The following is a 13,459-nucleotide window of genomic DNA, read 5'->3' on the forward strand; positions in this document are numbered from 1 at the left end:
CAAGAACTGCTACCATTATCTCTGCGATTTTGTCTTGGTAGCTACAGTGATTACGTGTTTGATATCTTGTAGGTGCTTTGGTTGAGAGTAGAGGGTGCGTGTTTGCTATGTCACTTTACCCTGTCATTTATTGTAGTATGAAGCTGAAGCTGTTGATGAAAATGGCATGCTTTTCAAGACCTTTGGAGACGTCGCGATACACAGGCGTGATTTCTTGTCCAGACAGCAATTAGTCGTGCTTTCGCTTCTTTTCTCTCAAAAAGCACTTGAGCAATCATCAGATTTGTAGTCATTTCTTACAGTTGCCTTTTTCGTATTGCGGTCCACAGTACTTCACTCCAGATGACATGCAATATGTCCGAAAATACTGCCTAATTTCGTCTTTTGCCGTAGCTATATCCCCAGTCACGGCTCCAGATTCTCCGGGATTCCCCAACTTTGCTGGTGGCTCTACTTTCGGAGAAACTTTGGTAGCTGACCTGCGCTGCACTCTCCAGGATTAAATCTTTTAATAGGCTTTTTCAAATCACAAAACAAAGACTTCATTGTCAATGCAGCAATTGCAGGATTTTCAGAACTTGATAACTTAGGCAACCATAATTGAACTTGGATCAGGAGCCCCCACGTCTCCACAATATAGGCGGAGAAATATAACTCAATATCAGCTCCCTCTTTGCTATGCCTCCACGTCTGTTCCTCCATACCGGGTAATCAAGACCGGTTGCAAAAGCTGTACATTCTGGAAGTAGCTTCTTCGTGCATTCTTTCTTGCCTGTATATGATGGACCTTCATGGATTGGATTTGCTATTCCGGGACTGTTGCCTCATTAGGTGTTAGGATTGTAAATCCAACGAATGCGGAACATCTGCTGATTAAGTAAGCTAGCTACGACTTGAAACTGGTTCCCAATTATTTTCCATATAGCACCGCAAATCGATGTAAAATATGGTCATTGGTTACTAGGCTAGCTGGTGTTGAATGGAGTTTGGTTTATATGCAAAAGGTAGTTATTGCTTATATAATATGTCTTGTAGTAACCTGGTAGCGCAAGCGTAGATTCTGGATCAAGTACGCCAAAATAGTAAGACTGAATTTGATTTTATCTACAAGATCCAAAGGTAACAGAAATCCCGAAAGTCAGTAGCAGTGAATGCACATAATGGTTTCCTGACAGAAGGTAGCTGAGGTCATCAAACATATAAATAGAAACAATCTGCTATTCCACAATTGCAGAAATATCAGAATATATGGATGTGCCAACTTTTGAAACTACACATTTTAGGCACTTTTTGTTAGCTTTTAGTTTGAAATCTGGAGATATCAGGGTGAAGAATTTATGGTGTTGTATATAAGAGAATTTTCAAAAAGTACACTTTTGCAATGAGAACCACTAGAAACCAGAGTCAAATAAGAAGTTATCCTATAGTGTTGTAAAATAGAAAATTTATCCGACTTTAAGTCACAGTCCGTGGAATTAAGCCGATGCCAAGTTCATTCAATTATTCACTCGTTCGCATACTTAATTATTCATAAGGAGCTTTACGTAACTGATTACGTAATCTAATACTCAAAACAGAGAATGGTAATTGACAATATATGATCTCTATTCTCTTTCTTTGTTAGGTCGTCCATCAAAATCGCCATGGATTCAATTGAGGAAGTCAATACAGACGATTTTGGGTTCAGTCTTGCTACGGATGAGAAGGGATTCTCGGTGTTCGGCTCCACTATAGACTTTGAGGTTCACGAAGAGCCTTTGAATTTGCTTGCAATAGGAAACAAATCAGGAATCATTGCCATTTCCAACGTTACCACCTTGTGTTTAGACACTCTAAGTGCAGTAGACAAGTTAATTGAAGAGAGCCACAATAGTCCGGAAGCTGAGGAAGCCAAAGAGACTCTTTTGCGACTGGTAGCTGGAGATGACCTAGAGATCAAACAAGTTTTTTTCAGTCCTGATGAACAAACTCTATTTGTTGTGAATAACAACAAGTTGCAAAAGTTAAGCGCAAAGAAATTTATTGCTGGCGAGGGTTCCAGTTTGGCTGATTACGAAATTGGGGTAGCAATTATCAAAAATGTGATCCCTTCACCTGTTCACAATGAGAAGTTCCTCGTTTTGGACGATTCCAATACGCTTTTCTTATGGGAGAAAAGCAGCTTGGAAACTGTAGGCTCAAACATTGCTTCAGCGTGCTGGTCTAGAGACGGAAGTTCGTATTCGTACATTATAAACAATACAACGACTATCACAAATAGTGCAGATTCGACGCACATACCAATAGACGTGTCTCAGGACGAAGAATACGAGTCGGACAATTATCATATTAAGCAGATCTTCGACCTTAAAACCAAATTTATAGCTATCTTTGAGCTGAATGACTCGGAATTGGACTACCATACTACCAAGGCATACTATATAGAAAAGACAAGTTCTGGCTATGCTACTCAGAAACTAGAGTTAGAACCCCCGTCGAATACCGTTTCTCGTCACTTGACTTACTACACGACCTGGATATCCGAATGGAAGAGAAACGAGACTCTTTTCTTCTTTTCTTCAGGCTCATCCACAGATGTTGATTCACTAGTTTCAGACGCTTCTGGATTCAAAATCTTGCAATTAGAGGATACAAACAGAGCGCTGTTCCCCATTGATGATGAGGCAGATGTAGACACTTCACCTGTAGGTATGGCCGTTGATTTGCGAGCCTTTGAAGCTGTCGTCAAGGAACCTTGTTCAGGTGTAGAAGAAGTCAAAGGAAAGTTGCCTAAGGTATATACATTATTGCACACGGGAAAGTTAATTGCCTGGTGGGTGTTTGACAAACACGGCGTATTAGATGGGACCGTTGACTTGCAGAGAGCATATTCTGCTTTTCCTGCTGTTGAAAGGGACATCTCTTCATCTATTTCTGTAATTAAGGAGACACCATCCTCTCAATCAGAAGATTCTACAACTAAAGGCACCTTTGATGGTTCCATTGGATTTGGAAGTAGTTCTACTAGATTTGGCAGTAGCACTGGAGCAAATGAAGTTGCTGGTGGTGCTTTTGGTAGTACCTCTGGAGCATTTGGAAACTTGCTGACATCTGATAAAACTCCTAGTAAAACGGCAGAAGAAGGACCAACACTGTTTGGAAGTGTTGCCTTTGGATCCGCAGCTCCAACTTCACAACCAGCTGCCTTTGGATCATCACCGCAGGCTTCGAAACCAGTTGCTTCTGGTATTGGGGCTACACCTGCATTTGGATCTGTAGGCTTTGGAGCACCTTCTTTTGGATCTACCAGTTTTGTTAATGCAAATTCCAGTGTTATTCCAACAGCTTCTCTGAAATCAACCTTTTCTAACTACGCCAATACTCCCTCTGGGTTTGGAGCATCCACTGCGAAAGCATCACCATTTGGAAACCTTACTTCAGGTTCAGGAAGTTCTCCATTTGCCAGTATAGGTAGTGGTGACAAGGAGTCACCATTTGGCAAACTCCAAGAATCAAAATCAATATTCGGACAGGAGAGTAACGAAGGTAAGCCTTCTAGTTTTGGCAGCACCGCGAATGTGGAATCCCCATTTGCTAAGCTTGGTAATTTGGACATAAACAAAGATGGTTTTGGTGAACCAAAAGAATCTCCATTCGCTTCACTTGCACAGGATACAAAACCAAAAGAATCTCCATTCGCTTCTTTTGCACAAGATACAAAACAGGTGTCTCCATTTTCTTCCCTTGCACAAGACAAAAAACCAAGCGATTCTCCGTTTTCTTCTCTTGGACAGGAAAGAGAATCAAAGGAATCTCCATTCGCTTCTTTAAAGCAGACTACTAAATTCGAATCACCATTTGCGAAGTTAGAACCTTTTAAACGAGGTGAAAAACAACTCACAGAATTGGAATCCTTACGTAAACACGATTCTGCGGAGAGTGAGTCAACCATTGGAAGTTATGTCAATGTTGAAGGATCCAATGAGCCACTGTTTGGAGATCTTGCGATAATTGACAACTCAGATAAAGCTGCCTTTGGCAGCAATAAATCAGCGTTTGGAGGCTTCGGTGGTTCGTCAACAAAATCTTTTGGCTCCGCCTTTGGTTCATCCTTGACAACTACACAACAAGCAGTACAGGATTCTCTGGATTCAGATGAGACATACGACAGTGAGGAATCATCACAAGAAGAAAATCTGCAAGCTGTGGATGTAAGAGCTGAAGAAGTTCGTGAACATTCATATACTATAGCAGGAGGAAGAGGAAATTACATAAATGATTCGACTTCTTACGATGAACAAATTCCTGACAAGCTGACGCTCAACAAGGAAGCAAACAAGCTCAATGAATTCATGTTGTCCAGAGGTACCAGAGAAAAAATTGTTGAAGATTCGTCTGAAAGCTACGAAGAAATGGCTCAACATCATTCAGGCGGATATATTAGCGACGAGAGTTATGAAGATTTGGAAGAAGAAGACGAAATTGAAAAATTACTAGCAAATAGACCACCGGCAAATCCTGAACTTTTGAAGTTTGATGGCCTTGAAAAAGGTATTAAAGCTACGAAGAACCCAATTGAAGATATGATATCAACCATCTTCCAGAATACTACTGGCCAATTAAAGATATTGGAGAGAAACAGTGACAAGATCATTGGTTTTATTGATGAACACGACTACGAGACCTCTTATTCTGATGCTGCTCTCAAATACCCTGACTACTGGCATTTGGCCTCCTCACACAACATTGGAATTCTTGCAAAAGAAGAGATTCAGGATATCACTGCAATCATAGAACAAGCAGAATTGCAAGAAACAAAGTCTAAGAAGTTGGAAGATGAGGTGAAACTATTGCAACAGAAGAGAATCCAATTGGACAAGCTTATCAGCCACTTATCTATAATCAGCAAGTCTGAAACTGATCCGTTGTTGAAGAGTAGGCCCTTGGATCTTGCCAACGAAGCACTTCAAGTCAGCATTCGTAAGAAGTTGACTAGAGTCAAGCTGTTGGAAAGGGAGTTGATATCCAAGATGATGCCTTTAAAGGCTAGATGTTCCGTTAATGAAGGAATTGCTCTGAACCTTGAGAAGGTTACTCTTAAACTCCACAGCAACGTTGCTGATCAAAGGGCCAGGATCGACGTTTTGTTGAAAGAAGTAGAGGAGTTGTCAGTTAATGAAAAGAAGGAGATTCCTCTCATAGAAGCATCGTATAACACTGGTTCGATCAAAGCCATTGCGAAAACGAGATTGAGTAATCGTTTGAAAGATTCTTCTAAAGTCACAAAAGTGAAGTTCTAATACAGAAATAATTCAATTTTGTATTCTAGCAACGCGAGCCAGCGACTATAACATATAGTGCTCTTATATATATAATTCCGTATTAATGTTTCAAGAGGAGCTCTCTAAATGGCCAAATATACCATATATATTCAACTTTGATTGTGTAGTCAACTCTCAGATCTCATAGTAAAACTGTATACATCTTCAAATATAAGATCTAGGCTCGCAATACTTCTATTAAATAATTTTTCGCTTGCATGCGCAACTGACGTAAACAAAAACATAAAGTTTTGAAACATATCAAACGTTCTGCGTTTCTCTTCTTTCTTGTCACTCTCCTCAATTTCAAAGAATAGAACACTTGTACCATAGATAGCATAGATCCATGTATTTTTAAGACACGTGATGAGCGACTTTATAGGACAGAAGGTTGCCATACCTGGCACTAGTGGCCACGGCATTTTGAGATACTGTGGACCAATCCGGGGCAAAGTTGGAATATTTGGAGGTGTTGAATTGATAGGACCAATAGCAGCTTCACGTGGTAAGAACTCTGGGGCTGTAGATGGAGTCCAGTACTTTGAGGTGGAGATACCACAAACTGGGTTGTTTCTTCCACTAGAAAGATTGAAGCTGTGCAATGCACAATTAGCTCAGAAACGAGAAAGACCTACCAGTAGTGCTAGCATCAGCAAGGAAACAGCCATTGGCGTTCAGCAGACGAAAAGAGTCGCTGGAAGGTCAAGAAGTGCGGAAATCAAGCAGCCTTTAGCGCCCTCTAGAAGTGTCAACCAACAAGCTTTACAGATCCAGAAAAATAGGGTCAGTATAATAGGAGGATCGGGAAGAAATACACCAGTAAAACCAAGTAGTATGGCCAATCCTTCGAATTCAGTTGAAAAAGACAAGCAAGTAGAGCGTCTTGAAGCCGAAATACAAATCATTAAATCCAAGCACAACCAGGAACTACTAGAGAAAATGGCGATATTGAACGAACTTGAAACGGCTGTTCAAGAAATACAACCATTGATTGGCAAATACGAGTCTGAGTTGAATGAAAAGGACAAGAAGCTCTTGAAGCAGAAACAGGACTTTGAGAAGCAGAAGGACGAATGGAAGAAGACATTTGATCTCATGGCTCTTGAACGTCAGGATTATGACGATCAACTAAACCAGAGAGAACTGCTTTTGGAGACAAAAGAAAGCGAAATTCAAGAGTTAAAGAATCGTGTACGAGGGGGACAAGAAACTCAGGACAAAGATACCCAGGGCAATGCTGAAATCGGGCAATTGAAAGTGCAGCTAGAAAAGGCAGAAAAGAATGTCTATCAGTTGGAATTGCAACTAAGCAATTTGACGGACATGAACCAAAGGCTTCAGGATAAAGTACAGGCACAGGCGCAACTAAAGAAGGATGTAGCTATGGATGAAAATAAAGAAAGGGTCTTAGATCTTGAAGTTGATCAATTGAAACTGCAGCTACTTATGAAGGACGAAGAATTGGCTGCTCTCAGGGAAAACTACGAAAAGCTCACGGAAAGTTCTCTTTCAGCCAAAGTGAATTCGGTAACCTTGGAGAATGACAATAGAATTCAAGAAGAGTTGGAACAACAGAGACAGAAGAATATAGAATTGGAGCGCAAAGTTGACGAGCTTCAACACGAGTTGGAAATACGGCCAACTTTTGATGAATTGGTAGAATTACAGAAGTCTCTAGATGAAGTAGACGAATTGCACAAGAATGCATTGGATGCGAAATCACAGGAAATAGAAAAATTGAAAGAGAACAACAAGTCGTTACAAGACAAAGTGGACATGTTCACTACAGCGCCAGTTGATTTACCTTCGTCGATGTTAACTCCAGGTGGAGTACATTTAAACGACATAAAGGATGATATCAAGATGGATGATTCGTCGCCCGAAGGTACATTACCTAGCCCTTCGAAGGATCTCACGTGTGATACCAATTCACCCAGTACTCTTCCTATCTACCAACTGCAAATGAAAACCGATCCCAGTGCAGGGAAGACTGACTGGTGTGGTCTCTGTGAACGTGATGGTCATAGTAGCATCAACTGTCCATACGAGAACGATATCTTTTGATCATGTTAGTAATCCATGTATACATACATAGGCATAAACTATCATAGTTTGAGTAGTTGTCAATTCTATGATTAATAGGTTCCCTGCTAATTTGTAGGTTTCTTAGAATATTTAAGATTCTCACAAAAAGGGAAGATGATGTACTCTCTAAATCACAAAGGTAACTGCTCCAAATATTGAATTCGAACTTTGGTATTTCAGCCTATGGTATTCAGAGGAAGCTTTTCCATCTCGCACAATTGCTATATTTTCTTCTGTAGGCATGTGGTTTTGAGCATGGTCAACTCCGCAAACCAAGACCAAATCTATGTATACAATTATATAGGTACTGCATATGTAAAACTCCGTGGGATGAAAACCTGATCTTACTCGAGCATAAAAGAGAAGTTGAAATATATTAGAAACAGATGGTCTTCTCTTTGAAACATTTGCATTATTATATATCACAGCATAGAATGTGAAATGCTTCGTACCCATTCTGTTTTTATGGGTCAAACCAGCCAGTTCTATCGAAGAAAGGAAGATCCTGCATAATTTTAATGAAATATTGATCTTCACATGCTATCCAAAAGAACTAAGCTATATATACGTAATAGCTCCTCAGAATGTTGTAGGATAACAGGGGTCTGTTTGTAGAGTAGTGGACAATCCCTATCTGCTTTGATTTGCTATAAAGTTTCAAATAGCAATTGTAAGGTGAAGACTTTAATTTATAGGATATAGTGTCAAATTTCATCAATGACAGAAAGATTCGTTATCAAACTTACCCACGGTTCCAGAAGTTTCACCACCTTCTCGAACTACAGCGAACAAGATGTTTTCAAAGGTGCCGGAACCAAATGGACAAGAGTGATCTTTCTCTTGCATGGGTTTCCTGATGAAAATTCGTCCTATGATGAAGCCTGGCCGCATTTAGCACAAGGGTTTCCTAATGAAAAGGGTCTTTTGTTGCTAGCACCATTATTGAGAGGCTACGAAGAGCTGAGTTTGGGGCCAGACGAATATAGTACTCATGATGTCGCTGGAGACGTCGGTGCCTGGATCAAGCAGATTAACCCCAGCAACAAGGTTCCAGTTCACATTTTGGGCCACGATTGGGGTGCTATAACTGCCTTCAAAACTGCTTCAAGGTTTCCAGAGTTGGTTACTTCAATTGTGACTTTGGCAATTCCTTATTTGACCAATGTGGTTCCCTGGAAGTTGGCTTGGAATGTTCCTGAACAGTTGTACTATTCGTCGTATATGGTGACGATGCAGTTATCGTTCTTGTACAGATCCAGATTCGAACAAACAGGCAGAGATTCGTACTTAGATTCGCTCTGGAAGTACTGGTCTCCTACCTGGAAGTATACCGAAAAAGATATTAGTAAGACCAGAGCCAGATTGAGTGATCACAGAATCATGGATGCTACCACAGCCTATTACAGAGCCATCTTCAACCCGATTAACCTTATTAACGGCAAGTCTAAATGGCCCGTTGACTTCAGCCAAGTTCCCACATATTTTATAGGTGGAGCCCAAGACGGTTGTATGACCAGCAAGTTGTATGAATGGGAAAGAGAGTTGTTGAAGGACGAACCCAATGTCAAGACCACTATTTTGCCCAACCTGGGCCATTTCTTACATCGAGAAGAACCCCAAAAAGTTGCTGAGTTAGCGATTGAGTTCTTCGAAAAGTACTCTTCCAAGGCTACCAGTAGTTAGTTTAAAATACTTTATTAGATCTATAAGTATGTAAAGCTTGTGAACATATAAACTATTCATCATCGTCGTCCTCTTCCACTTCTTCAGCTAGAGTGTCTTGCAGTTCAGTTTCAATAAACTTCGATATGTCATTTTCATCGTTCTCTCCATTGGCATATACTATACTTTCGTTGTCATTGTCATCCTCGATATCATCGTTGGTTTCTATGTTCAAAGTGGAGATTCTGCTTCTCAATTCAGATTGCGATTTCAACAATTGCAACCTTCCTTGCAAGGCAAGTAAATGAGGCAACAACTTGATGCCGTTATTCAATCCAGACTGCAAGTTTTTCAAGTTTTCGGACTGCAGTGATTCCTTAGCGATGGCTCCACCATATCCAAGCAACAATAGCTTCAACCATTTGGACAATGGTGTGTTCTTTGAAGGATCTTTGGCAACTTCAGAACTTATCAACTCGAATACACGGAGTAACAAATCTGTCGATTCAGTAGAGAGCATCTTTAAAACTTGTTTTATATTGTTTTCGTTATCGTTGGTAGAACAGACAAAGATAACCTCTGAAGAATTGACTTCTTCAGTTGTCAAGAGCCCGGTTAACGTTTGATGCAATTCTTGTGCAGATAGGTTATCCACGGTTACCTCTTTGGGGATATGGACAGCAATTTCAGAATGCCCATTGACAATAGCATTCTGGGAGCGTTCGTGATATTCTATTGGGATCTCAACAAGTCCTTCAAAGGAAATATCCGATGCAATTCTGATAAATCTTGGCTCGAGCAAATCGTACCACACACCAATAAGTTGGTTTTCATCCTGGTCATAGACGACAGCAGATAACGGTATTCCAGCACTTGAAGTTTTGATAATGCTTGCAGCAGACACATCTGTCACCGTTGTATTATAATCTATGTTGTATACTTCAACATTGGTAGTTGTAAAAGCGAAGATTTGTTCTTGTGATGCTGTTGAGACAACCAGGAAGTTGAGGATTTCTGAATTGGCTCTTAATGAAATAATGTCCTCGACATTGGAGATATTGAATACCTGCAATTCGTTCGAGTTCTTCCTCAATGCAATAATTCTTTCTGGATGCGTTTGAGATTGTCTGATGACTTTGTATGCATTGGTAGAGTGACTGGGGTTGCCGAATTCGACTACAACTTGATTCTTTGACTTCGCTACATCCACGACTTCCAAGGAACCAGTCGATTCAACAACAACTGGGACAGATCTGGCTGTGATCTTACTTCCTTTGTACTTGATACCTTTAGCGATGCCAATCTTGCGGTTGAATTTCGTTTCTTTGATCACTTTGTTCTCCACGACGGAGAATTCCACAAATTTTTCTTCTTCTCCGCTGTATGCCCAGATACTTTCTCCATCATTCAGACCAACTAGATTGGTGAATTTTGATCCATGAGCGATTCGGTTGACGATCTTATCGACTCCTGGACTGAAGAAAATAAAGTCTCCAGATATCAAAAGTACAACTAACTTGGCTTCTGATGTTTCAAAATTGCTCATTTCCTTATCATCTTTCGCTCTCTTTTTTCCTCTCTTAGCTGGAGCATCGATCCACATAGCATCTACTACAGTATCTTCGGCTTCAAGCTCGATCTTGACAACTTGGTTGGTTTTGATTTCCCCCAAAGAGGTATCTTTCTCGATTGGGAAGATCAGAACCTCGTTTCTGCCATTCTTCGAGACTATACTTGCAAAATACAGGCTTGTACTATCTACATGGTTCGTGATACCTGTCATTTTGCTTTTGCTGGCTATTTTCTGGTAGATCTTAGAGATTTCAGACTGTTCTTAAATTTTATTTTAATTATTTCTGCTCTTCGCAGCTCTTCGCACTGAAAAAAATCTGCGGCAAGGATTTTTATTGTAGAGACTTTGGAGACTTACCCATACCGAAAGTGAACCTGTTAGCCTCAATTTGGCTGGTTTGACTTTGCTGGTGGCTATATAGAATAGTTTATAGAGTTACTTGAGTAGTGATCGTTTTCAAGTATTTAAAGGAGAAAAATCAATTAAAAGTTCTGTAATATTGAGGTGACAAGTACGTAGAGTTTTAAGTATGCGACTTCGCTATGCGAATCAGCACCTATATTGTCTTCAGCGGCCCATTATTACCAGAAAGTAGATATTGCACCTCCTCTCACCTTGAAGTACTACTTATATCTACAACTATTATCCAACAATAAAAAGTTGTTAATTCTAACGAAGTGGATCTATAGGCTATGAACCATTTGATAAGCAGCTGTCTATGAAATAAATAGAAGTGCCATTCAATGCATACTTTGTTTGCTCTCTTGGAGTTCGATCATCTGCTGCACTTGCAACTTGCAGAGTTCCTTCAAGTCGAACACATCCGCCTTCAATTCCTCGACCTGCTCGGATTTTTCTCCTATCAACTCTAACATTGTCTGCTCCTTGATCTTCTTCTCTTCAATACCTTCCTGAAGTGTCTCTATTTGCTTCTTGAGATTTCCAAACTCTTCAACATTCTTCAAGTTTTCTATCAACTCCTGCTCTAAAATCTCCTTGTCGTTGTTCAATTGGTTATTCTCCTCTCTTAACGTGTTCAATTCGATTTCCAACCTTCGTATGTTGGAACTCATTTTATTAATAAGCTGAATGTTTCCATTTCCATTGTTGGTTGTGGCTGGGAATGTTCCAGAAATGCTGCCTGGCCCAAGATTGCTGGCCGAGGAGTTTAGTATATTGCTTGAGTACTTGGAAATTGAATAATCTTCAGGAACATTGTCAAAACTCTCTTCGCCAGTTTCAGTTAAATTGGTGACAGAATTATTGTGCGATGTATGGAAGAAACCTGAGAATTCCTTCGATATGGCGGGGGTTTGCGACGATTCCCCAAATCTGATATCATGCCAGCTATGAGGATTGTAGCTCAGAGGAGTATCAATTATGCTACTACTAGAATTGGCTCTGAAAGGAACACGACTACCCGAAATATTGAGTCCTAATTCTTTCCCATCAGCACTCCGCTCGGATGCCAAATCTTCTTCCAGGATCGAATGCAATTTTGTTATCGTTTCGTTCAAAGTCTTGACCTTCGCGTCCAAGTTGGCTCTGTCGGTATTGAAGACGGTTTTGAGCTTTTCGAGTTTTTCTTGAAGTTCCCCGTAGTCACTTTCCTTAACTTGAATCGTAAACTTAAGCTCTTCATTCTCTTTGGATAGAATTTGCTGTTTTTCAAATAATGTTGCTAACTCTTCAGTCTTTGACACTAACGACGAATTTAATTTCTTCAACTCGTGGGATAACTTTTGATTACTCTTCTTCAAGGAATCAACAGTTGAAGTCATACTATCCACTTTGGTTAGCAAATTGGATTCAATAACCTTCCAGTTTTCCTGAGACGAAAGGAATTGGTTCTGCAAAATGTGATGGGTGTCTGATAGTTTAACATAGTCTTCATAGTAAACCAGTTTAGCTTCGGAGTCGTTGGCTACATTGGTATCGCCAGAAACTGTGCCTCGGCTCGAGCCGTTTGCATGAGCAGAGCCAGGGATACTCTCATTCTCCAATCTCAACAATTCTATCTTATTCTCCAAGCGAGAGATCTCCGATTGGTTCTCCAGTTTCAAAGATGATATATCTCTCTTCAAGTCGTTTATAATTGAATCTTTGGAATCCAACTGTAGTTGATTCTGTCTCTTTAACATGTCGAATTGAATTCTCACTTCACTCAATTCTTTCAGAGCCTGCTTACGGGCTGCGAGCTCCTCCTCAAAAATCTTTTGCTGCTCCTTGTATTTTCCTTGCCAGTTTTGCTGAAGTTCCTTCTCTAAAGTTGAAGCAGTTTCGCTGAGTTTGTGCGATAAATTGTTGTAGCTATCAATCAATTGTTGTACTCCCTTGAACTTGTGAATCTTGAGAAAGTCTTCCAACTCTCCCAATCTTAATGAAGACTCCTCATTTTTGCTAGAGTAATCATGCAAATTCTCTTCCAAGTCGCTGTTAATTGCCTTCAACTTTTTTATGGAATCGTTTAGTTTCAATTCCTTGACCGATAAAGCTTCACCTTCCTTCATCAATTGCTTTATAGTTTCATCTTTTGCAGCTATCTTATTCAACAAATCTCTCTTTTCGTCATCAACAGCTGGCATGCCGTAAGACTTCGATTTCTGCTCTGCTGTCTTCAATTGTTCGCTCAAAAGCGAATTTTTCAATTGTAAATCTGCCAATTGCTGCTTCAAGTCCAGGATTTCATTTTCTGGTTTGGAAGCTTCTATAACTTTGGGTTCTACTATTTTTTCTTCAAGTTTGTTGAAAGTAGACTCAACAGCTTTGGGATGTACAATTGGTTCCGTCTCATTGCTAGTAATGGGTGATAATGCTAATGGTGTATGAGAGACTGTAG

General features: G+C 40.1%; 3 protein-coding genes across 3 annotated transcripts; 2 read left to right on the forward strand and 1 right to left on the reverse strand. All coding sequences in view use genetic code 12, as the record gives it.

Annotated features, from left to right (window-relative positions):
- Positions 1-1,304: 1,304 nt before the first annotated feature.
- On the forward strand, positions 1,305-5,412 carry NUP159 (nuclear pore protein). Its single transcript, XM_001387217.1, has 2 exons — positions 1,305-1,849; positions 1,874-5,412. Exons 1-2 carry the CDS (start codon positions 1,644-1,646, stop codon positions 5,277-5,279), a joined length of 3,612 nt encoding a protein of 1,203 aa, XP_001387254.2. The 5' UTR covers positions 1,305-1,643; the 3' UTR covers positions 5,280-5,412.
- A 2,690-nt stretch (positions 5,413-8,102) lies between these two features.
- Positions 8,103-9,068, forward strand: SEH1 (epoxide hydrolase, soluble (sEH); the record flags this gene model as incomplete). The annotated part of the gene is made up of 1 exon (XM_001387218.1): positions 8,103-9,068. The coding sequence occupies one exon, from the start codon at positions 8,103-8,105 to the stop codon at positions 9,066-9,068; it is 966 nt and encodes a 321-aa protein (XP_001387255.2).
- A 52-nt stretch (positions 9,069-9,120) lies between these two features.
- Positions 9,121-10,830, reverse strand: UTP9 (part of small (ribosomal) subunit (SSU) processosome (contains U3 snoRNA); the record flags this gene model as incomplete). The annotated part of the gene is made up of 1 exon (XM_001387634.1): positions 9,121-10,830. The coding sequence occupies one exon, from the start codon at positions 10,828-10,830 to the stop codon at positions 9,121-9,123; it is 1,710 nt and encodes a 569-aa protein (XP_001387671.2).
- Positions 10,831-13,459: the final 2,629 nt, after the last annotated feature.

Source organism: Scheffersomyces stipitis, chromosome 1 (genome assembly GCF_000209165.1).
Source record: "Scheffersomyces stipitis CBS 6054 chromosome 1, whole genome shotgun sequence".
Classification (NCBI taxonomy): Eukaryota; Fungi; Ascomycota; class Pichiomycetes; order Serinales; family Debaryomycetaceae; genus Scheffersomyces; species Scheffersomyces stipitis.